The following is a 25,365-nucleotide window of genomic DNA, read 5'->3' as shown; positions in this document are numbered from 1 at the left end:
AGTTACTTTTCTATAACACAAAAAAATTAGGAAAAACTATAAAGACGCTTTTCACCAAGTTTATTTGCATAAAATTAAAAAGTGTGCTTTTTACTTCATATTGTAAATTAGCAGTAGTTGCTTCTCGAAATTAGTGTCTGGAAGTTTCCCTTGTTTGATAACGAACACGTCCCTGCCCTTGCTGAACAGGCGCTTGTCTAATGCGCTGGGTGTGATTGCTGTGTTGTTTCGTCGGAACAGGCTTTTGATTGCTGGGTAGGCGTTGAGGCAACAGAGTGCCGTTTTCTGTGGTCAAGTTGTTAGTAACCACCTCCACCACAGCAAAATACTCTCTGTATGCCGGCCATGGTAGTTCTTTGTGCTTATCAACATTCATGTCCTTGGTAGCACTAGCACATTGCTGGCTCATTGACGGTTGCGCTGGGTCCATAGATTCCCTGGACATATTTCAGTTCATACCCGGCAAGCCAGAAACAAACCCCGCGCAAACAGCAGTAAATTTTGCCTCGACTGTTGCCACTACACCGGAGTAGTGGCGCAAATCAAAATACGAAACTTTTGCAGTGCCCTCCGCGCGTATTGTTGTTTTACATTTGATTCACCCGATTAAAAAGCGTTTGCGCAGAAAAAAGAAAAACCGCAAAAGAGATGGTTTTTCAAGATAGTAAGATGAAAGTCTTTAGTCACCAAGTACAAGCACGTACTAAAGATAATTACTTTTTTTTCGCCAAATCTACACATGGCTATATTCGGGTCGTGACTGGCGAGAAAGAACGTATTCACAAGTTTGTGCAAAAAATAACTTGACACTCGAAATGTCGGAAAAGACAATTTAGAAAGCGCAAAGAATGGCTAAATTGTACCCTCATTCAGTGATATATTATTCATAAAAAACTGGAAAGTAACGAAAAAAGTAACGTCGTTACTTTCATCGTTACCTCACAAAAAGTAATAGAACTACAGTTACAAGTTACATTTTTAAAAAGTAACTCGTTACAGTTACAAGTTACCAAAAAAGTAACAAAGTTACAGTAACGCGTTCCTAGTAACGCGTTACTACCCAAGACTGGTATTTTAGCATTATCTGTCTTTGCAGCTGTACGAGAATGATAATTTTGAAGAGATTTCTGCAGCTCGGCCAGATGGAAGGGTGGATTGCACACAGTATCACAAATGCTGACATTGACTTGAAATTTTAAGTGATACTACAGGTCTCTGCAATGTACACGACACATATTCAGGATGACTCCAGATGTGTAAGGGTACACCGGTCCCATGATTCCCTAGCCGCGGGCCGAGACGGATTTGGGATTTAGCAAGTGGTCATTTGAACTATATACAACCCCTGTAACAGGGGCATTTTCAATTAAATGTGGACTGGAGGCAGCTGAAGAATTTGTGGAGCAGTATTTGCCGAGTGGAATATGCAGGGTTGCAAGGGCTATAATTTTCAAAACTACCGAGCATTTAAGTTACACCAATGGCTCAAACACTAAATTCCATCTGTATATTTTCTGAAAACAATCTTACATAGCTACATCTTTTTTTTTTTTTTCTCTTTTCCTTTTAGTGGCGCTTTTCAACTTGTGTGAATCCTCCCTTGGGGTGAAAAAGAATACCGTGCCCAATGTCAGCTGCAAGTAAAAATGTAGCCGAGCCAGTACCACGTAGAAGGCAAAGTCTGCACCTTTCCCTCGCAAAATGTAATGACTAGCGGATTCATTCAGCACCGCCTTCCGCCAGCATCGCTGAAGCGCATCTTGCAGCATCTCGCAACGAGACTGCGATGGGCCAGTCACTTTTGTGCACATCTATTCTTTTAACACGTATCAGACTAAAGGCCCGTTCACAAAGTAGCCCTTGTCTACGTCGCGGGAGCTTGCATCGAGCTGCAACGATTTGTTGCCATGGTAACCTCCTGCTGCACCGCAATGCAGTCGGACGCCACCGTGCAAACGGGCCTTCTTAGGAAACGACGGTGAAACGGCCGATGCATTAAAAAGTACTAGTGGGAACTCCCACGCCCGTCATAGTAATTCCAGAGATGCTCATTTGTTTAATTTCTGCGCCCCAGCCTGCACTTGGTGTACACCGTCCGATTAGATTTACGAAAGCGACGCATTTGGAGGCGCATACTGCAAGTACTTTTCCGCACAGGTGTGGCCTAGTGTACATAAATCGAACGTACCTTACCTGTATACTCTACTGCACTTTAAGTCTGACAGCAGTCAACACTACGATTCGATGGACCAAGCAGCCCTAAAAGTACACTGTCACTGCATTCGTCGCCATGTCTAGGTTAACCCAGTTTTCGCTGAAAGTTGGGTGGGCGCTCCTCCGGTACTTTACGGTAGTCGAGGCCCAACAGCGAGCCGCATGCGCAGCCCTTCTACTCCAAGATTTGAGAGTGCATGAATAATGGCTCGGAACAGTGCTACGTTAGGCTGTACTTGCATAAAGAGCTGCGTGCACTTCCTGAAAAACTTTTTTGCGAGGATTCCCAACCTGGCAGGTTTTCGGCAAATTATATTGCACGGTAGAAAGTTTGTCGCCCATCATAAAACTTCACCAAAAGCCACAGGTGACTTCTATGCTTCATTTAGCATGCAGCACCCAACAGCAGCTTTTTTTTTTATAAACACCACATATCATTCGGACACTATATTACTGCAACGCACTGTCCGGCAGCCAACGAGTCTTGACAATGAAAAAGTGAACGATGAAAGTCTTTCATTTTATTCTCGATTTATGTACAAGGCACTGAAAAATGGGGTCGATTTGAGGATTACTACATGATTTAAGTGTCCTGTTGCCCAACCAGACTTGCATGACAAAAAAAGGGACTTTTCCGAAGAACTTGCTTTTCGACACAGTTTGCAGGCTCCACCAATGTTCCAAATGGTGTTTCTAGAATCACACAGACGTCCCTGTGAAACACACCCGCTGGAAAATAGTGCTGCACACACCGACAAATCGTAATTGAGATTCTCTGGAAATGCTCCTGACGCTACACAAAGGCTTTAAAAAAAAATATTTGGTGACTTTCAGACAAAAAATAAAAAATAGAATGTGCACAACTGACAATGTGGCCATAGTTAATACAGTTTTGTTCTGACTAGTGTGCACTAGGAAATGGCAACAAAACGATGGAGTCAAACAACTGAAAGAGAAATTAAGTTATCTCGAGGAAATTGTGTTGCATAGGGAAACATTTGCCTGTACAGCTGTGATCTTTTATAGCGTGAGTTGGCAACCCGACATGTCTCCAGAGGTGCTCGTTTGAGATTTTTAGACTTGCAGGACAAAAACGTGCAGTGTTTCCGGGTCACAGATGCCACCAAGCCGTGCGTGCCATTCCAGACAAAAAAACACCACTTACAGGAGTCTGCCTGTCTATTGGAAGTCTTGTGAGCAGGAGTCTGCCACGCCTGGCAACACTTTCTCATTTTGCGACACTTTGGAAAGACGCAGAAAAACAGAACAAAACTGTGTTACAGCGCTAGACTAGGCGATGCCATCAGCACTATGCTCTCCTCCATAAAACAAGCGAACACGGAATTTCCCTAAACACTACACTCCATGAAGTACCGCTTTCAGTAGAGTAATAGACACACAGCTTATGAACAAAGCCAGCACCTACACTTTCCCACGGAGTACATGGATAGCCAATCATCACATTCTACAGACTTGCAGGACACTTGCGCGGAGAGCCATTGTTTCGACCACATTATTTACTGTTTTTTATGTAGAACACGATCAATGACTATGTGTGCTCTGCAGAAAAGTAGACGTGCAGGTCTTGTCTACAAACAGTGCATCTGTTACTCAAATAAGTAAGGTACTCATCTCATTCTTCCAAAGTCTTGGTATCAATGCATTTTTTCAAGCTTTTACCTGAACAAAGTATGTTGCAGTATGCTCAGAAAGGATTACAAGAACAGCATCACACTGCTGTGCAGTTTGCTGAAAACCTGATTTGAGCATGCAAGTTAGAGTGAGTCACATATTGTAGATTGTAAGAAGGAATGTCAGAACACCCTACAATCTATGTGCCATTTAGCAAAAAGAATTCTACAGTAGTGTTTCAAAAGTCGGGTGTGCTGAAGCAGTCGCAAGCGGCTGGCAATCACAAGCAACTTTGTGTTTTGGGCATTGTGCAATTAAGCACTACAGAAAAAAAAAGTGAAATTTAGGAGCTAATATCTAATCGAGCAACTTGTGGAGGAACTTTGCTTGTAATCTGAAAGCTAAGATGAGGGCAGGCAAGTTAGGAAAAAAAGAGCAGTAAGCATCCTAAAGCATAAAAATATTGGTAGGAAAAGAAATCGGAAGTAGAGAACATACGTAAATTCACCCATAAGAGCATAAAGGACCAGTACCTCAGGCCAGGGTCAAACCCAGTCAGATAGTTTTATTCTTTGTAAAATTTTGATTATCTGCACATCTAACAAAAAGTTAGCGCAGAAGGCTGACTCAGTTGCTTCCAGGAATAGGCCACAAACAATAGAAATAAAATAAAAAAAGGTGAGCATTAATGACATTCCATAAAACTTTCTCACGTTCACGATTTCTCAGAAAGAAACTTCAAATGATTATAATAATGTGTCCCCCCCCCTCCCCTCCCCTTCCCCCCCCCCCCCCCCCCCCCCAAGAAAAAAGCAACTGCAACTATATAAACATATACGTATGTTTAAAATTAATAAAATTTCTCGCAACATCGTCCAAAGGGACCAACAAATGTACCGAGAAAAACAAGGCAAAACAAAAATCACAGATGCTCTACATGGGCTCCTTAAGCCAGCATGAATTTAAAAAACAAAAAAAAACAGCCACACAACTCTATGGGAGAAAAACAGTCACAAAACTATCCCTAGGCCACTTCACTAGGGACTATGCAAACCTAAAATGCAGTCTCTTCCCCTTCAAAATACTGACGTCTTGTAACGCGTGTAAGTCGAATAAATATACACAGATGACTCGATGGAACTTAACTTAGGTACAAGTGGAGGCAACGTGAGAACCAGCACATTACTGGTCCACTTGTACTGCTGCCCACAACTCGGGCCTAGAGAGCAGCGCACATTACGGGCAACGGCACACCATGTACAAAAGTCTGCTCAGGCAGACGTGGCCCTCTCCATGTGCAGTGAAGTACAGTGCAGGTGAAAGTTTCCATTCTCACAAGGCCAAGACAAGTCCGACCCCTTTGATGCTCGCCAAAGTAGCCAGAAAGATGGGTCTCCCCAGGTAAAGCTCCTCTCAATCTGCGAGAGTGGTAGAAACACTGGCCCTTCTTCATAGATGTTTGTTGAATGTTAGTGGGGATGGTAAAAGACCGTTGTTCAAACAACCAATACGAAACGACAGGTCATGCTTGCAAGGTGCAGTTGTGCCAGGGTTTGCACCGCGGTGAAAAAGCAGTGTCTTTCATGTTCTAGCTGTACACCTAAAGAGGTGCCCACACCTGCCGCAAGCCAAGTTTTAGACAGAGCACTCTTGTTTGTCAAGAAGGGAGGGATGAGGGTGCAGGTCTCGTTAAAAAGTTTTAAAGATGCGATGAAACATAAAGTCAGGTCTCTCCCAGCATTAATGCAATGCAGATACGCCACAAAACTTCAAACTAACTACTAATTCATTGCGTTACGCTTGGGCTACGTGTCACTGCGAAGATACGAATCATACAAGACTTTCCACCCGGTAAAATCTTTCCAGGCTACACAGTTTTATCTCGTCCTTTCGACAAAACTCCTACACAAGCGCGACGGAACGGATAAAAAATCTCGCACCTAGCGAGGTAGGGCTAAGGCATGTTAAACATGCAATGCAAAAACGTAAAAAAAATCGGGAACGAAGGATTTAAAATGAGCGTCCTAATGCAAATCCGTCACGAGAAAACACCCGAAAGGTGCAAAACAAACACCTTCGAATCACGAGCACACAACAACTGTCCCGACTCCTCACCGACACCGTCAAACAGACACAGACCACAAGACACTTCCCCTTTTGCCCCTCGAGAACCCAACCCCTCTCCCATGCTGAGGGCAGACTCGAAAAGATGGGCGACTTTGAACGAGACACGTCATCATGTTGACGGTAAGTCGCGCGTGTCCACCACCTCGTATTCGTCAATGTCGATGTCACTACCTTGCGAGCTGTGCCGGGAGGGACGCTGGGGCGGCCCCACGGCCAGCGGCCTGGATTGGGACGCCTCTGGACGTCCGCGGGAGCGCGTGACGCGCCTCCCAAAGTCGGCTCCGATCGTGGCGGCCTCTTCCGACGCTTCTGAGTCAGAGCTTGACTGGCGGAAGTGCGAGGCCACAAAGTGGATGCCATTAATGACGTTTGCCAAGGCGTTCTCGTTGTTGTTTGCGGGCGCAGGAGGGAGGGTGTCGGTCAACGAAGGCATGGTGCTCATGTCGGGGAGGAAACTGTCCATGCTGTCTTCGTCGAAGTCCGGAAAGCTGCCCAGGCCCTCCGACAGCCGGGTTTCTTCTTCTGCGGGAAGCGTCGAGGGAAGGCTTTTAGGTGTGCGAATGGGAAGCGGGGTTTCGTGCTGCGTATGCGGTGTACGACGCGAGTGAAACAAGCTCGTGGAGGACAGGTCAGGAGCGTTCTCTCAGTGCACCATAAATCTTTTTAGGTCTTTTGGCAACCACAGCCATTGTTGACTGAAACAGCCCTCCAAATGGCATATCTGGAATTAATCTAGCCTACTTTTGTGACTTTTCCCTCATGTATTTTGCGACAATCAAAATTCCGTAGTGTTCCTCATTTCGTTAGTTTTTGTATTGAAGGCCTCCGCTCCCTTTGTTGGAAAAGGGCCACGAAGGGGTAGCCATTAAATCTAGTAAATCTCTGCAATACTACAGTTAATCTTGATTAGTCGAAGTCGGCTTACCCAACAAAATTCTTACCACGCTAATGTTAACATTATAAACCTAATTTGTATGAAACGCTGCATTACAAAAACAATTTGTTCCTGATACACAAATTTTTTCAAAGGCTGTGTACAAAGTCACAGGACCTAGATAAGTTTTCTGTGCAACATACGTAATCAGTATCATGAACAGGCAGAGCACCAATAGACCCTTTGCAAAAATCCCAAAATCCTGTGCGTGCCGCGCGACGAATAATGGGAGTACTCGGTATGCTCCTCCTATCGTCTTTCCTTCTGCTACCACGTGGCATACGCGAGCAGGCGCAGGTTACCATAGTAACAACATTCAAGCACCCCAGAACCGAGTAGTCGAGTCGGATCGTCGGACAAGCGCAGGGGGAAGAGGGTCTGCTCCTTTTTTTATCCCTCTCCTTTGTACCGCACCACCTCTGTCGTCTGCTGTGCCAACGCTTTGTCTAACCAAGGTCTAACCCTGCCACAGTCGCGGTGCAAAATAAATGGATTCTGTTACACTCAATTTCTAAGTGAGAGTTAAAAATAAAGAAAATAAACTGTTTCTCTCAACCTGCACCACCCGACGGTGCAAAACGTGAAGGTAAGTTACGACCAATAACGTATTCAAATCACCTTTCGCAATGCACTTACGCTGCCGCTGATGCGGCACGCCGCCAACAACGTACGACATTCCAGCGGATGGGCAGGATGGCGGATGGCTGCGACAACTGCTAACGGTAGCTGCCGCGACGTGCGCGCATTCGCGGAGGCGCAACGAGAAAGTGCGTGATCTGGACCGAGGGTTCCCGAAACTTCCTGCCGTCATGGCGCTGTATGTTTTGCAACAGGTCTATTGTCTTTGCAACACCATGTAGCTGAAAAAATTAACCCTAAAACTGCGGAAGAAATTTTGGACATGATGCAGGCAATAAAATCTTGTACACCATACAATGTACAACACATCTAGCTCGAATCTTCTAGCTTCTGCAGGTTCACATTAAATTGAGCTCCACAACCAGAGCTGATGCTCACTATAACACCTTGCACGAGTTAACCCATCCTAACTTCCAAGTCTTCACCACATGCACACCTGTACTCTTGAGATAACCCATCCAAGTTTCAACTTGTTTCTGCTATGCGCACACCTTTATTCTATAAAGGCATATAATCATATTGAACTCAAATATACTAATATAACTTTGTCTCTTCCAACCAATGCTAGTATTTCTTTTTGCACAACTTGTGCAAACTCAATTGCCGCAATTTTTGGAAGGACAGCAGCGAACAAGGAGGCACGGATTACCCCTGGACTCAAAACGGCGACCTATACGGGGATTCCAAACCCTACGTCAAAGGGGGCTCTAAATTCCAGTGCAGAACTCATTCTCGACCTCTTCTGGAAATCACGCCAATTTTCTCTCTGCAAGCCACTCGGCCAAGTAAACATGTCGGCTTTGGCAACCGAAAAGGGAACGTCAGATACCGGTGAACATGCTTGGCTGCAGACCAGGGTTCGGATGATGGTACCTGGAGCGCATCTCCAACCGGCATGTTTGCTACATCCTCAAAAGTGGTTCTTCGATTTCCGCCTGATGAAGTCATTAAGTGTCACGCCGTTGTCTGTTGCGAACCTGGTGGCAGCACAGAAGCAGAGGTAGATGCGGCGCACCCCCGTCCTGCAGCAGGTTGCGCTGCAGCCAGGACCAGTTTGCTCAAAGCTGGTCAACTTTAACCGCAGCAGAAAGTTACGTGCACTTCCCTTCAAGGAGGAATTTTAGGTCACGTGATTGGCAAAGTAAGAACGGCAGGGAAGCATGGCGGTGCCTTGCAGTTCTAAAGCGAGCGTCGCTCGCTTTAGAACTAATGCGGAGGGCAAGTTCGTCTGCTTCTCGCGCAGGGGGTAGCGGTGACGTCAGAATGCCGAGCCCTGATTGGCTGATCGCGCCCCCCTATCTGAGCGTCGTCTGCTCCTTTGCAACGTCGTCTGCTCGCAACATCGTCTGCGTCTGTCTTACCTTTCCTGCGACTTTCGGAAGTGCAGAGGCCAGATTCACGAAACGATCTTACGCCAAAAATGTGCGTAAGACAAAACCTAAGAACAAATTCGTATTCACGAAACGAAATTTTCTTAAGTTTTGCGCAGGTTACGACAAAATCCTACGACAGCTCCGAAGCTGTCTTACGCACTTCTTACGATCAAATCAGCATGGCCGACAACGTCGCGGTCGCGACGACCCACGGACGTTTATTTTTTTACGTGCGGTTCTGACGCGTCCCGACTTCAAGCAGCAAGAAAAAAGAAGAAAGTACTTGAAACAGACCACGACGAACAAGAACGCTGGATCCACAAACACCCGGGAAAAGCTCCCACGGCCACGATCCCACCGAACGCGACGAAACGAGCTGGGCAGTTAGGCCTAGCAGGCTCTCCGCGACTCGGCGACCGTCTGCCCACGACCGGCTGGCGTGCTGAGTGGAGTATGCCCGCGCGACCCTTGTGAACCCTTCCCGTATAATATTTTGATTGCTGACCTCAATTTTAGATTAAGGGGTCAATTTCTTCCTCTTGTTATCTCCTTGTTTCCCGAGGCAACGGTGACCCCCCATTCACACTGGAAGCGGATCCGCGTTCGCGAAGCGGTTGCGAAAGCGGTTGTATAAAGATCCAGTGCAATTGCACGCGCATTTGATGTCATCGTGTGCGCGTGCAATTGTACTGAATCCTTATACAACCGCGTTCGCAACCGCTTTGCGAACGCGGATCCGCTTCCAGTGTGAATGAGCCCTGACTCTCGCCGATGAAAAAGCGGTGAATCTCCGACAGACGCAGCAAAGGTAAAGCAGCCATCGCTTTGACCGCTTTGACTAGCAGACGTAAAGCCGACGACGTTAACTGCGCCAACCCGCCGACGCCGTTAAAGAGTGAGGGGTCTCGCCGCACACGAATGGAGGGAAAAAGTATTTGGGAGGGAACTTGCCTCGGTTCTAAGCAAAAAAACCTCGGCGCCCCGGGACACCTCGCCAGGGAGTCCTTTGACTTCCCTCCTTGATGCGCGTCTGCTAGTTGTTAGACAAAAACAACGTACCGCTCGAGCTATTTCGTTTGCCCTCTCTTAAAGGGGCACTGACACCCCAAAGGTCGTATTTATTTTTATTGTCTAAAACGATGCAAGTTGCAGACATAGACACGTAAAAAAAAACCGCATCGCGAAAAAAAATTTTTCCGCGCGCGCGCGCGCCTTTTTATTTTTGGCGTTTGATTTTCCCGCGTCTCGCCTCCTCGCTTCTTTTGATCGGTGACGTCAAAAATCAGGAAATTTAGAAGCTTTGTAGGCGACATCTCTATAACATTTAATGACGGCAATCCTAAAACATGTTTTTTAACGCAATTGCGAACGCACTACGGCCCTTCTTTTTGAAATACCAAAAATCGGGAGTTCGTTGTGGTGCCGTCTCCTGGATTTGTATCCTCCAACGGAAAACAGGCGACACCGCTCAAAACCGGTCCGCCGCAACGCCGGGCGCTCGCTCCTTTCCTCCTCGCTTTGGGTCGCCATGGCAACAGCAGGGAGTGGTGACAGGAAAGGGGACTCTCAGGTCTCCGCGATTTTTGACGTCAAGGCACCGGCGCCGATCGCGCGGGAACTTCGAATTCGGCATTTGGAAATTGTTTTTTTACTTCACGAATACTGAATTCCCAAATCTCAAATTTTGAGGGTAATGTCCCGGCATCGTTTTCAATCGTTTCGGATAATAAAAAAAAATATGATTTTGATGTGTCAGTGCCCCTTTAAAGGCGAGGCCGAGTTCGCTCCGAAAGTCGCAGGAAAGGTAAGACAGACGCAGACGACGTTGAGAGCAGACGACGTTGCAAAGGAGCAGACGACGCTGAGATAGGGGGCCGCAATCAGCCAATCAGAGTTCGGCGTTCTGACGTCACCGCTACTTCCTTTCTTATGCGCAGAAGACGAAAATGAGCCCACTTGCGAGGCGTATAGGTCTTAGTAGCTGCAATATCGGGCACGTTAGTCAGCAATGAATGGTGCACGAGACTTTCGCTTTGCCTTACCTTTAGATCACAAAGCATGAGCAATGATTTCGCCCCATTTTTCAGATAGACTTTCGATTCTGGCCATTCCTAAGCCTGAACGAATGCCGTAATTGTTGACGTGGCGACTTGTTTGGAATACTAGTGGATTGCCTTGACTCAATCGGCCTGGCATTGATAGCACGCAAAAGCAGACCTTTTGCTAAATTACCCAAGCACTAAGGAGCATGCTAAGAGTGTAGTTACACGCGCTGCTTGTGCTAGTGTCTCCAGTAGTAACTGTTCTAAAGCAAAAGGCTCAAACAAATTTTATCTGGCACGCTCGTTCGTTGAAGCCTTACTATGGTTATTTACTTCTAACATTTTATACAAGCGCATAGAATTACATCTAGGGCATTCTCCTCGATGCTCGAGTAATTTAGTAATAGGTCTATTTTGACTGGAGCTGAATTACACTGTTTTTAATTTATGAAGGTTTTATATAGAGTTCTTGCATGCTGGCTAACCGTGCTGCCGGTGTGCAGCCCGCCTTTTACTGCTCACTTCTTCCTCGTTGTTTTGAAGACTGAACCGACTGAACTTCGTCATCCTCTTTCAAACTTGGAAGGAAATTTCAATGAGGCTCGTCTCCACTTCTGACAGCCAACCTATGAGTAATTTTTTAAACAAGAGTTAATTTAGTTTGACCTTACCCGTTATCTGTACCCCAAACAACTAAAAGTGTTTCTTAAGCTCAAATATACGCCACACTGCGTCGCGAAAACCCAGTGGCGCGCATTCTTGGGTCCCCCCCCCCCCCCCCCCCCCCTTTCAGAAACTTTTCCACAAAAGCCACTTATATTTGCTAAAACTAGCAGGTGACACCAGCTACCACCCCATAACAAAACGTAGAGCTATCGCTCATCTAGCCCTCGTCAGACTTGACTAGGTACCTGTAGGTACCTAAAAAGGGAAGGGCAGTTAACTTTTTGCCGCAGTTAAAGATAACTTGCTTCGAGCATACGGGCCCAGTCAGTCGACAAACACCAAAGCAGACGCAAGCTGGGACGCCATGACGACGGTGACCCTCGCATCCCCTCCCCCTTTTTGTCGGAATTTATACGACCAACCGCCGAGACCGCGGCGTCCGACAACGTGACACGCTGGCTTCTGCGACCGTCCCCTTCAAGACTGCTTTGGAAGGCCAGGTGGGGCAGGATGGCAAACGCGACGGTAGAGGACGCGTTTCGAATGCCGTAGTTTGGATTGCGATGTAGCACGAACCGAGAGAAGCGAGGTGCGTGGTGCCCAGTTCCCTGGCCACGGCGGCCTGTAGGCCGCGCGAGCTCGGCGGTGCAAAGTCGGACTCCAGGGAGAGGCTGAGCTGCCGAGAAAGCTCGCCCTCGTCGACCTCCGGCAGGAACTCGTCCAGTCCATCGTCCGGGTTAGTCGCGTTATTGCCGCCACCGTCACCTGAGTTTGTGATAGAGAGGAGAGAAGCGTGTGGTAAGGCAAGCGTGCATGCCGGTTTGGAAGCATGGCGCAGAAATGTTTTTCCAAACGTCTCGCCCCCCCTAAAATCGAGAGCAAATTGAATGAAAATAAGGAGTGGGTTAACTTTCAATGTGCAATCAAAAAAAGCTGAAAAAAAAAATAAAAAAAAAGAAAAGCTATTTTTAGATTGTGTTTATCGCGGTGAGGAGCAAATAAAGCAAAGATGACTACTTCCCAGTCAGTAATGTTCGCTTATATCCCACCATAGTTAACTAGACGCATTTACGCCGACGTCATTATTGACCCAAACACTATGATTACTAGGAGTGGGCTATCTTTCGGTGTTTAAAAGAATTGCAAATCGAGCCGAAAATAGGGGCCAGGTTACAATTTGAGGGTGAGGCATCTTTTGAGATTTTACGGTAGAGCTACTCTGCTCTGTTTCACCTTACGACGGACCTCAGCAGATGCCACGAGTCATCCCAGCCAATCCAGCGCTGCAAAAGTGTTGCACGACTACGCATCTCGCGCGTTGCAGCGCCCCCCTCGAAGATCACGTGACATTCGCACGACATTGAAATGGAAGGATTCATTGGCAGCCATAGCTGTCTGCACGACTGCTGAGTGCGTGCTGATGGCGAGCTTCCACAGTTCTTTTCAAATGTGCATGTCACACCATCAAGGTTGCTGGTCTTAGCACAATGTGAGCTCCTTCTGAGCTTGTGCTCTAAACAGCGCCCTCAGATATGGCGTCCAGTGAATACTCCCTATTGGCTCCGATGGCTCGTAGCAACCGCCGCGAGGTGAAAGGAAGTGTAGTTAAGCTGCGCTCAGAGAAACTGCACTCTGTCCCACGATTATTTTGTGGGCGCCGCCGCTTTGGCATTTTGCATAGTGCAGGCACGATCGGCAACCACCAAGATTCGAAAATGAGACTTCCTGAGCTTTGGATGTGACGCCAGAAAGCTCGGGTGACATTGGTTTGCTTTGTCGCGGGCTGTTTTAGCATTTCTGGAGGACAGAAAGCCATTTCCAGCGATTTCGGATAACGGGCAACAATGATTTGTAGCACCAAAGTGGCTGAGGTGGTGTAACTCTGAAGTGTAGCTTATTTAGTGGCACTAGCTCCAACGTCGGGCAGTCGTTCCTGCAAGATTCCACGGGGTGGTTTCGTGAATCATTCTCCAAGCTATGAATGTTCCCCGACGAGCCAGGCTGGAGAACCGTCGTCGGTCACTGGCAGGGTTCAGTGTTTTGGGGAATTACCTTTTCCTGAATCTGGGGGGTGTATTTCGGAGGGTTTATTTTTGCCCACAGATTTGGTGTATTTCGGCATCAATTTTTGGCGCCGAGCTTGTGTGACCCCAATACTTAAACATGTGCACAGGTGCACATATAAGAGAAAGGAAGGAGATAAATGGAGCAGTTCCCAAAGAAAGCCGCAGCCTCGTGGACAATTTGGCGGGAGCTGTGTTACGGATCAACACAAAATAAAGCCGTAGATAAAAATTCCTTTCCACAAAGTATGTGTTCTCCTTATCCAAGGAAAGCTATATTTATGCGCTTTCCGGTTTTCCCCGATTTCGATCGAATGGTTTCGGGGTTTACTTTTAGAGGCTTATCAGTACTTACTGACAATGAGAAACCTTTGCCATCAGTTAATCATCACTAATCCGGTCATTTCAGTCGATCTGTGCCACACAATCAGCAGGCACGCTGATACTAAGAGTCATTTGCAGATCACTTTAAACGTAAGAAGCAAGCACAAAGAGAGAGCATGCTGTTAGCTTGAAAGCAGGAGCTCCGGTCCGCCTCGCGTCACCCGCTTCGATAGCACAAGCCCGATAACGGAGGCAGCCAGCTGGTCTGCCTGAACGAGGAATGCTATCTGATAAGGAAAAGAGCCAGCAAAATGCCGCTTCACCCTCGCCCTCGCTCGGCCTAATGCAAACACAACACACCCACCTGAGCCTGTTTCCCTCGGAGACTTCCCAGAGGCAACTCTGAGGAGTGCTTCAATCTGTTCGTACCACGTTTCCGGTATGACGTAGAGGGCAATACCCGGACCAAGGGTCACCGCCATCACTGTAAAGCAGGACGACCGAAATTAGATGCCTAGCGTTTCTTCCGCAATGCAATAAACCATTTCCACGACTTGTAGCACCTATATGGAGCCTTTAAAATAACTATGGGTAAATGTTACGAGCTGTGCCCTTCCTTCGTGTCGGCTGTGGCTTCAGGTAAGCATATGCATAAAATCAATAAAACAACCACGCACCCTAATCCAGTCCTTTTGGGTTGCCTCATTGCTAGGGTTCAGTGATTTTAGGGCTTATTTTTCTTCAAGCTTGGAAGTGACAGGCTAAAGGCCTAATTTTCCGGGTCTAACGATGTGTGCTTGAAACGTGGAACTCTAATCATTACTCCTTTCCCACGCTTTTCACAAAAATAAATTTCTTCCAAAGGCACAATTAATATGTGTATTTCGTCACAGTCCTCAGAAACAGCCGACTAATTTGAATGGCCTGCGATGAGAGCTACAAGCATAACTCACGCAAGCTGTAGAGGATCAGCACTCCCGAGACCATGCGTCCCAGCACCGCAGTCATGGCGAAAGTGGAGGAAGACAAGATGCAGAACTATGGGGAGAGAGAAATGTCGTACTCATTAAAGGACACATGCAAAGGAAAAAAACATTTTTTTTAGACAGCTTATATCGAAAAAGGATGTCATAAAACGATTTTACAACGAAGAAACAAAATTTTTAGAGCTATATTTACGGCGCTATACGAATTTGTAGTTGGCGCCCGCGGGAGCCGCTGCTGGTCACGTGGTAGGCCCGCGCGCCGACGCACTGCGTCGCCGCCGCACGCTGAGCGTTGTGCGAACGCCGCTTCAACGCGTTTCTCCAAGCCGCCGTCGCCGCCGCCGCACAAGTTCGTCTGCTTCGGGGCACCGCCGCCGTCGTCTGACCGGCGCACAGGTCTATCACGTCTGCTTGCGCTTTTTCAGGAGTTTCCTTTGGGCTCTAAAAGTTACTTATTCGTCTTGGTTTTTTGTTATACTTCAAATAAAGATGAATAAGTTACTTTTAGAGGCAATAGGAAGCTTCCGAAAGAGCGCAAGCACCACGTGATAAATAAAGACCAGTCACGTGATAAATACCGACCACTTTTCCGCGGTGCCCGCGGGCGCCAACTACAAATTCGTTTTGCGCCGTAAATATAGCTCTAAAAATTTTTTTTCTTCGTTGTAAAATTGTTTTATGGCATCCTTTTTCCATCTAAGCCGTTTAAAAAAAATGTTTTTTTCCTTTGCATGTGTCCTTTAAGAAACAAAAGCACATCCAAAGGTTTGCCTTTCATGTGGTGCAGCCAACTGACAATAACGTGGCACATACAAAACAAAACTCCTGTCATAACTATTCTAGAGCCACAAACTCGAGCGCTATCTTTTGGCTACTAGTGACCAACGCCTTCGAGGTTTCAAACTCCATTTTTCTTGGCTACTGGACAATGAACAAACTTTGTGTGCACTATGTGCATCAATTTGTTTTTTTTAACAAGCACAAAAGTCTCATTTTGAGTTCGAATGACTTAAGAGGTCACATAGCAAGCAGTGTAGAGGACACCATCACACTTTGAAGCACTTTAGAAGTTGCACCAAAAGTGGCAAGAGTCTGTTTATGTGACCGTCGCCAACAAACTCAATGTGACCCTTTTTTTAAATGTCTGTATGGGCTACTACAGGTGCCTTGTATTCCTCTGGAAACCCTTCACGAGTATTAAGCACCCACTTACTGGCTTGCAGTGTTAGTGCTATTGCAAAAAGTGTATGGTCTGCTTTCTATTTTGAATAGACCATTCTTCCGATATCTTGCCAGTCTCCACACATTCTTCCATTTCAATGTGCCCTAGCAAGAAGGAATCTAAAGCCTTTTTAAACCCACTCCGTCATTCCCAGGGCTCAGTTTGTCGGCACAGTTTGCAGGTCAAAAGAATGCACTACTTTGCTCACATTGGAAGCACATTCAGGGGCAATGGTTACAGGTGTCCACATTCACTCTTCATACAGCTAAGAGTTGCGAGATGGTCTTCTCTTGCATCATCCGCATATAATACATGCCCCCCAAAACCTTGAGAAAGAGTAAGGGGTGGCTGTGCACAGCTATGTTCTCCTGAAAGCCGGCACAAAAACTATGAATGTAACCAGTGGTCATCGTTAAGATGTTAATCTCCAAATCGGCACCCAAAGGGTCAAGCACATAAAATATAATTTTTTTTTTCTACTATTAGCTAGTGTGGCTTATCAAGAATGAGATGCTGTTACTCTTTAAGCCATGCTCACTGAATAAGAAGGCCTCATTACCAGACTTTTTGAAGAACCAAATAGTGGTATAAGATGGTCAAGGCACACAAGCTTAGAGCTCTTGGAAGTGCCTCACACTGCATATCTAAAGAGCCTGGGACTGGACCTCACCTTCACCACGTTCAATTCAGATGAGCTTTACGCCAATCAAAAGAAATTTATTAAAGACACTAGATTAACAGTTGCACTATAGTGGCCAAATTGTCCACCTACAAGTGGAGAATCAAACACAGAATCTAAAGGCTAACAGCAAAAATGTCTACAACACAACCAGGTGAGGACTAACCAATCCTGGATGCGTCTTCCTGAGGGCTGCCACGTTCTGTGCCCACCTCTTCACGCTTGTGGTCCAGTCGGTGAAGTAGCGGTTCAACTCAGGGACACTGAGAACCTGAGGATGAATTGGAGTCCATCTGAAAAAAACAAAAGGTAGGTTATAATTAAGGTTCGGAGTTTTCGGTTGCAACCGATAAAAATCAATAAAAGTACGCCAAATCCATTTTCGGAAATTCGGTTTGAACCGAAAAAGGTCAATTTTTTTGGTTCAGCGTTTGCAGTTTAAACCGATAAAAACCGATAAAAGTAAGCCGAATCCATTCTCTAAAATTCTGTTTTAACCGAAAATGGTCAGTTTCTTTAAGGTCGCCTCGAGATGGGTGGGGGGAGGGTTGGGGAGGGGGGAGGGGAGAGAGGCGTTGCAAGGTTCGACACTGTGTGACCTTTTTGTGATTGCCCTCTTCCAAGGTTCAACGTGTGACAAAAGAGGTCATGGGTTGTCCTTCGTGGGACATCTGTGTCCTTTCTGTGATCGGGCTTAATGTGTCAAGTTCCCGGTCCTAAAAAAAAAAAAGTTTATGTGTGGGCTCGTATAAGGTTTTTAGGTTCATGCAAGATCTGCAGACAGAGTTTAGTGAGTGCACGAAATATGTTGTGCTTCCAAATGTCGCAGCGTGTCTCTTTTGATAGTCACATTTGGTTGAATGGCCGATTTTGGATCATGCAGCACTTCATCTGCTCAGCCTGCCAGTGTCCAGTGTTAACGGTGAGAGGGCATTCTCGAAGCCCAGGGTCATTAACAGGAAAGAATGAGCGTGAATCAACGAGAAGAACCTGGGAAAGTACCTATGTGTTTACTATAATAAGATCGCATAATCCTGATGTACAGAAGGTGAAGTTCCATGTTTTTCTGGGCACTGACTTGTTTGTACTTCTGTGTTTTTTGTTCTTTTTTTTACAGTTGCACACATTTGCTAAATAAAGTGTCGATGTTTTTTTTGTTTTATTTTCAATGTATCTGTGCCGTCATTCCTTGAGGGATCACAAACATCAGAGTTAAAAAGATCATCCGATCCGGTGGTGTTTCTTTCATATTCATTGAAAAAAAAAAATCTGTAAACTTTTGTCGGCATAAATATACACTGAAAAAAGTATGCCGAATTGTGAAAAAATAGAAACCGAAACCCTAGATATAATTAGAACAAGAAGAAACATGGCGGTGAGTATCCATTACCAACCATGAGACATATTTGTGGGTTTAGCAGAACTGTACCACACCACCTGTTAAATATCACATGACACTGGCCTGTTTGATTGGTTTTTCCCTGAGGCCCCCTCTCTCACTGCTATCTTGATGGCGGGGGGACTTTTGCTGCTGCACCTTGGGGCCGGATGAGCCTGGAGCTTCTATCCAGCCCCAAGATGCAGCAACAAAAGGAGGCTCCCCGCTGTCAACACAGCAGTGCAAGAGGGGGAAACGGGAAGGGCGGTGAAAAGGATTTCGCAGAAAACCTTTTTGTAGGTCGGGCTTTAAGAGTAAGGTGAAATTGCACCCCTATGTCAATGTCTTCATACAATGATATAGAATTCTCTGGTTACCAATCACTACAAAGATACTTTCCATCTACCGTTAATTCCCGAAAGATAGCCCAGCCAAAGGGAAAGCAAATCGGGTGAAAATATAGAGTGGGATAACTTCCGGTGTGCGATCAAAGAAAGTTTGAAAAATGCTAGTTTTAGATACTGTGACCTGCGAAACTTGCGATTGCAGGGAGGGGCTATGAACCTTCCCAGTCAGCAATGTTCGCTTACCTCATGTCGGGGCTAAGTTACACCATTCCTGCCGAGGTCACCATTGGCCAAAGCCCTGCAATACTAGAAGTGGACTATCTTTTGGTGTTTCTGACAAATAGCAAACCCTGCCAAAAATAGGGGTGGGTTACCTTTCGGGAGTGGGGCATCTCCCAAGATATTACGGTACGTACAAACCTATTCAACTACACCAAAAGGGGCGCGACCACGGTGACATGTGCTGGGCAGTTACCCCGTGAGAATGTGGTGGATGTGGAAACTTCGTCTTTAGTGATTATTCTCTAATTAATAATTGGTACAAATGCATGTCTGACATGACATTTCTTGTCAAATCAGTGCATGCTTAAACATGCTACATGCAGATTGAGCAGGATATAGAACAGTCACATCCTACCAGTCCAGTTCAGCTGAGAGGACAACGAACATTAATTATTTGCTTGTTTCCGACAGAATGTTTGGCCAACGCAGCGCTGCGTCGGCTAAACTGGACTTCAGGCATTGCATTAGGCAAACGCTGAGCCATGTGAAAAACAGGCAGGACAAAAGCATCCCCTACAGTTCTATCTCCTTGTCTATAGCTGGTTTGATTTAGTGCCCACACTAGCAAACACTGCTTCCCCCCTTCTTCCATTGAGTTAAAGGGACACTGACACACACCAAAATTTATTTTTTTGCCAGGCAATTCATTATGGTGTCAGAAGACTACCCAATCAATATATTGCTAGAGTCAAATATACTTTTAATAAAGTAAAAAAACACAACTGCTTGAAAGCGAAACTGGACAGGGGAGGAAGAAATATAGAGGAGGAGAGAGTCGGCAAAAGTCACGTGGCTGTGCAACCTTTTTTTTTTTTTTTTTTCCAATCAACATATTTACAGCTTTTTAGAAGCCATAAAAAATGGGTATCATATTTCTTTTCTATTTTTAATATTCTGTTTGTGCCTTCGATGAGCCACGACTTTGATTATATTTGGTGGTTGTTACAAAACCATAGAAAACGGCACGTGAACACAAAGAACAGAGTGAGCGCGACTCAAGCCAGCCAGTACTCTATTGGCGGTTTCTGAGCAGAAAGAAAACGAATTTCAAGCCGCAAATTGTTTTCTGGGTAGTTTGACTCTCATATGTCATGTACAAAAAAATAAAAAAAAAACACATTGGCGAGCGTAAATACTCTGTCAGTGTTCCTTGATACATACTACAGAATATGCGACTATGCAGCGTTCCCCCAGCATTCTGTGCACAAAAGACAAGCTCGACAAGGAACAAGCCAGCCTACTGTTCCGGATCCTCCTCTCCTTCGGGTGGTGGAACACGAATCTCGGGCCAGATGCTGTCGACCCAGGTGCGGTACATAAAGACGACTGCGGCCACAATGGCAAGGAAGGAGTAGAGCCGCTTGCTGCACGACACCACAAGCCTGCGGGAAGAAGAGGCCATTTTGCGCTATCGTTTGCTGCGGGTTAAGGAAAGCAGGACGAGTCGCTCGCACAAACTTCTCTGCTCGCCACGCTCAATGGTTTCATTCTCTCCGGCGTTCATCTTGCTAAGGTGGAAAGAGTAGAGTGCTTTGTAAAAGGTGCTTACCCCACTCTTCTTAACCTGAAACAGACTTTAGGCCGCAGGATTCAAAATGCAACCCACAATCTTGTCTGAATGTCACACAATATACTGTAGGCACTCCAGCTATTCAACAATTACAATAATATTAGCATGCTTGTACATTTGGCATTATACATCTCGAGATGATATTAGAAGACTTGTCATGCTCTGATCATTATCGAGGAGGCCAGATATTTCAAAACATTCGGCAATCCAACAATGAAAAATAAAGTTGTTTGTGATGGGCAATTTTAATGTTGGGTAAGGTGAGTGGAGCAAAAGAACCTATCATTCATTTCAGAGTCTTCTTCTGCACCTAAAAATAAGGGTGCTTTATCCTCAGATGCTCATTCATTTTCAAAACCTCATTGCTATCTAAAAAAAACTTGTCTTAGCAAAAAAAAAAAAAGAAAAAAAAGAAAGGAAGAAGGGGAGAGGGAGAGATTTTGTTTATTTTGAGTAACACTGCCCTGAAGATCAAAGTTTAAATATTTGATTATGTGTTGATTCTGTACACCCTGCATCGGTTTGCTTGTTGGCCGTTCCTACATGTCAGTAGCGAATGGCATTTATCCCCGACAGTGGCAGCCGAAGCCAACCGCATTCAAAGCGCGAAATATGCTACACCAAAAACCAAGCATCCCATTGGAGACAACCGACCCGGGGATCGTGCCGCCGAGAAGGCCAAAATTCGGTGTCAGGTCGAGAGGGCGGTCGCATTGTCATTCAAGGCCGGTGTGGGAATTACCCCTACCTACGCCAAGTGGGATACACTCGCTGAAGGTTACGGACCGCGCCGAGCGCCTTTGTTGGGGGAGTTTGTGCCATCATCCGTTCGCGCACGGCAGCGCACGGAGGCAGACATCGCGACGAGTTTCGCGGGAGGCGCGCTGCAACTTAGCAGGGGAAAAAAAAAAAGAGAGAGAAAAAGCAATCAAGCTGAACTACAGCTACATTCAAAGCTTACCCACTTACAGATGTCCGATATCACGGAAAAGAGCAATGCGATCGACCAATCGATCGAGGCTCCATGATAAAGGCGGTGAAAGCAAAAACGGGCTCCGAAATTGACGCGAATCAGGGTATGCGAAAAAACCATAGAGGCTGTGGTTCCACCACGGAGTCCAACAATCCCTCGCAAAACTACGAGCCTCGCTGTCTCGAAGACATCTTGCATCGCTTTGTCATTGACAATACCTTTTGTCCGAGCGATAGATACCTTCGACCGCCGCGCGGCTCATCTGAACGAAAAAAAAAATTGTTTCGGAAACAGAAAACTTTGGGTGAACCGTTACGAGGTTACAACTCGAGCCGAATGGTCGAAGAACCGAGCACGCAAGCGCCGTCAGTATCTCGCGCACTTGTCGTCACTCACCAGAAAAAGATGTTGACTGCCACTAAAGCTACGGCGCTCAGGTAGGGTCTCTCCCAGATGAGTAGGCTTTGAATGGACACCAGGTAGGCCTCGAAAGGTCCGAACAGACGCAGGAAGGTCGAGTCCCTCTCGTGGTCGTGTCGCTGCGTCGTATCGGCCACCTTCGCGAACGCACCATGCAAGAAATTGCGAGACCAAGCGAATAGCTTGCGCGCCTGGCTCGCAGCGGCCGCCATGTTTATTTTCATCCCCTTTCGCGTGACGTCGTCTGACGTCACTAGCACCATATGATCATGGCGTCACCTGACTCTGTTGCTGTTGGCACCAAACGAGGGAGCGCATACCGGAAAAATATGCGCCGTTACGCGCTCGCCACCCGCTTCTTTTGTTGCGCCGATATTTGTTTTTCTTGTCTCATCGGCAACAAATCTTGGCCGAAAAAAAAAAAAAAGCGACAACACGGAAGAAACGGCAATCATGTTTACTGTTGGGATCTGACGAAATGATAACGTCGTGTGTGGCACGTTCGTCCACGCGATTGCAGGAAGAAGTACAATTGTACGTTCTACGCAAGTACTTGTGTATTTACGCCTGAGGACAAAGAAAGTTTCACGCAAAATCGCGTGAGAATGTTCTTTTTGTTCCACCGCGCGCTCAGAACTTTTGTTACTGCATGTGTCAGTGGAGCATGAAATTTCGAAATGTTCGGTGCGCTAACGCAACCACAGGCGCTGAACATCTTTATGCTCTTGACGTGTTGCGTTACCATCTCATTTCGAACGTTTGCCCACTGCCGCTATTTGGCAAGCTGCATATATCTGAGGCAACACCATATGCAACAACGCCTCTGGCCTGGAGGTAGCGTGCGTGATCTGCTCTTTTGCTGGCTGTCGTCAGGTGGTAACATAGATTTTGCTTAGCGTGAGTTATAAACTCACATGGAAATAGCACCGACATGTTGCGTTATGCGCGCTGTTAAATTAGTGTTCTTCATTTCGAAGGCTTTTAATGCCAAGTTTAGTTTGTCGAAACCATTCACACCTCATGTTGGTTCGTTTACGCTGTAAAATATGTCATATTTATAGCATGTGAAATTACAAATTTGTCCATCAATCTCACTAAAATGTAAAAAGAAAAAAAGAAGCTTTTATAAAGGCATTTAAGTTTGTTTGTTTTTTTTTTCGGAAGTTGAGAGAGCGTACGCGCGAGAAAGTGTGTGTGTGCACCTGTGTTTATGTTTTAATATGCGCTTAATAGTGATTCATTTGCCGGAACTAATATATATATTTTTTTAACTTATCCACAGGAACTTCCAATATTGGCTCGTCTACGTTGGAAAGTACGACAAATTAAAAACGAATGTCAATTAATCTCAAAACAATAAAAAAAAAATGTTTACAACGTTTAAAACACTCGCGTTTTTTTTTTTTTTTTTTTTTTTTTTTTAATATATATATAAGTAGCGTATACGAAGACTCGTTGAAATAAAAATTGAGGTGGCTCATAGCAGACATTTCAGTTCATATCAAATAGCCATCACTTGTTGTTGTTGTTTTTAATGTGTGCACATGTGAAGCCCGTAGGAACGGCTTAGGCATCGTTTATTTGTATCATTCATTCACTTTGGAAAGTGCGGCTTATACACGAACTACAGACACTTCGGAAAGTGCGGCTTATACACGAACAACAGGCTGCTAATATAATGACAGAGTATGTGGGAAGATGACGATCCAATGAACAAATGGCCGCAAAAGAGTCGGGATATAGTTTAGCTCACTTCATTAACCTATGTAGTATACAAACCACGCAGTTATGTGAACATATAAAATTTTAATATGAATAAATCTTCCCTGCTCAACGCAGGAAAAACTCACCTTAGTATCCAATAGAGCCCGTGAGCGAAGACGCTGCCGCCGACGCAGAAGCGCAGGCGGTCGATGTTTAGATTCATGACGCAGTGTCGTAAGCAATTCACGTGACCGACGTCGAAGCCACCGTAAGACCTTTGGCCTTTCTGGGAAGAAAGCTTCTCACCACTAACCCGGACACACGGCTAAACAACTCCGTCGACTTCCTTCTTGCCTGAGAAGTTCCAAGCTAACCAGGCACACCCGTGTCGGTGACGTCCATTCACGTGACAGTTGCTCAACACTTTTTTCTCACATCCAAGTCCAACCTCAGAAGATCACTGCGCATGCCCGCACAAACGCAGGCGGTAACTTAAAAGGTGTTCTTCCGCCGCGATGTCAAGTCAATAAAACATCATCCACAAATTCGTTAAACTCGTTTCTTTTTTTTCTTTTTTTCTTTTCGAAGGGAAGGAAACGGATTTGAGTTAAAAAATAACGGTAATATTACACGCCCCGAACATCATCATCACAGATTTAGGAAGTTATATGCGACAGACTACTTTCTGGAGCGTGTGCGAAGGCGGGGCGTGCTGAGGCAACGGTTTGCGCAACGGCATCTGTCAAACGCGGGGACCAATGGCGAAGAAGTGACGTCACGTGCCTCGTCCCTCGACCTCTCGTGCCGTCTGCTTTGTCTGGCACCTTGAGGGTGCTTCCTCGAAATAAATGGCACCCCTTTGGGAATTGCGGGAAAGCCCGATCATCGCGCAACCGTCACCGGGGGCTCCTCGGTGAGAATGGAGCGCGCATTGCCCGGGAAACCAGCGTAGATCTGAGCTCGGGTCTGAAACCCTTGGCTCGGACCCAACACGCTTCATCACGCGGTGGGATGTATTCTGGGCGCGCGCGATTGTTTAACTCCCGGTGCTCGCGCGAGGGCTTCTCTGACAGGGTCTTGGGAAAGGAAGGTCGCCCATTCGCATGCACCTGCGCGATAGTATGCACGCGACTTTAGAAGTGTTCTCCCCTTTATTGTAGTGCGGACGATCCTACTTTTTTTTTTTTTCTTTTCTGTGCAATCTTGTAGCCGAGGTTAGTTTTCTTGAAGTTACTCTAATTTAGACAAAATGTAGGAAATGTGTTCACATAGTCCGCTTCAAGAATGGCGCCCAGCGTAGAGGTCGCCATTGTTCTTCTTGGTTCAAATGAACTCTCTCTGCGTGAATAACATGTCACTACATCTTCACACATAACGATACAATTACATACTTGTGAACAGGCTGGTGAGTGTCACTATGGGGAGCCCAAGTTCCAATGAAGATCTGCGTTTCTGAACTCGCAGATCGCCTAACATTATCTGCATTCAAATTCCAAACTTCAAACAAAAAAAAAAACAAAAAAATGTGTGAACGTGTGTGTGTGTGCGGGGGGGGGGGGGGGGGGGAGGTCTTATGATTTTGAGACAGCTTTTCATCGCTGTTGGAAATGCGCCCTGGTATCTACGTCAGTGATGTCACTAACCGCTCGTTCACACTGGAAGCGAATCCGCGTTCGCAAAGCGGTTCGAGTGCGCGTGAAATTGTGCTGGATTTTTATGCAACCGGCGTTCGCCGCCGCTTTGCGAACGCGGATCCGCTTCCACTCCGGCTGTGTTCCAAATCTTACTCA

General features: G+C 46.1%; 1 protein-coding gene across 2 annotated transcripts; it reads right to left on the bottom strand.

Annotated features, from left to right (window-relative positions):
• Positions 1-2,713: 2,713 nt before the first annotated feature.
• Positions 2,714-24,262, bottom strand: LOC8040945 (reticulophagy regulator 3). 2 transcript variants are annotated; one of them, XM_029985646.4, is made up of 7 exons: positions 23,722-24,262; positions 20,150-20,290; positions 17,068-17,194; positions 14,968-15,052; positions 14,379-14,498; positions 12,204-12,392; positions 2,714-6,495 (listed from the first exon to the last, which is right to left on the bottom strand). In XM_029985646.4, the coding sequence occupies exons 1-7, from the start codon at positions 23,796-23,798 to the stop codon at positions 6,083-6,085; spliced, it is 1,152 nt and encodes a 383-aa protein (XP_029841506.2). In that variant the 5' UTR covers positions 23,799-24,262; the 3' UTR covers positions 2,714-6,082. The 2 variants fall into 2 exon arrangements, with proteins under 2 accessions (XP_029841506.2, XP_029841505.4); XM_029985645.4 differs by lacking the exon at positions 23,722-24,262 and adding an exon at positions 21,848-22,107.
• Between the last annotated feature and the right edge of the window lie 1,103 nt (positions 24,263-25,365).

This window comes from Ixodes scapularis, unplaced genomic scaffold (genome assembly GCF_016920785.2).
Source record: "Ixodes scapularis isolate PalLabHiFi unplaced genomic scaffold, ASM1692078v2 PGA_scaffold5__190_contigs__length_132052651, whole genome shotgun sequence".
In the NCBI taxonomy this organism is placed as follows: Eukaryota; Metazoa; Arthropoda; class Arachnida; order Ixodida; family Ixodidae; genus Ixodes; species Ixodes scapularis.
This window is presented reverse-complemented; position numbering and strand designations above follow the sequence as displayed.

Bases quoted from the DNA above. Each gene is read 5' to 3' on its own strand.
- LOC8040945 (XM_029985645.4), bottom strand. From the start codon at position 22,095: ATGAAAATAAACATGGCGGCCGCTGCGAGCCAGGCGCGCAAGCTATTC. The intron at 20,291-21,847 runs GTGAGTGACGAC...TTCTTCCCGCAG, and splicing joins GCAGTCAACATCTTTTTCTG to GCTTGTGGTGTCGTGCAGCA. The intron at 6,496-12,203 runs GTTCGTGCTACA...CGCTTCCCGCAG, and splicing joins CACGCACCTCGCTTCTCTCG to AAGAAGAAACCCGGCTGTCG.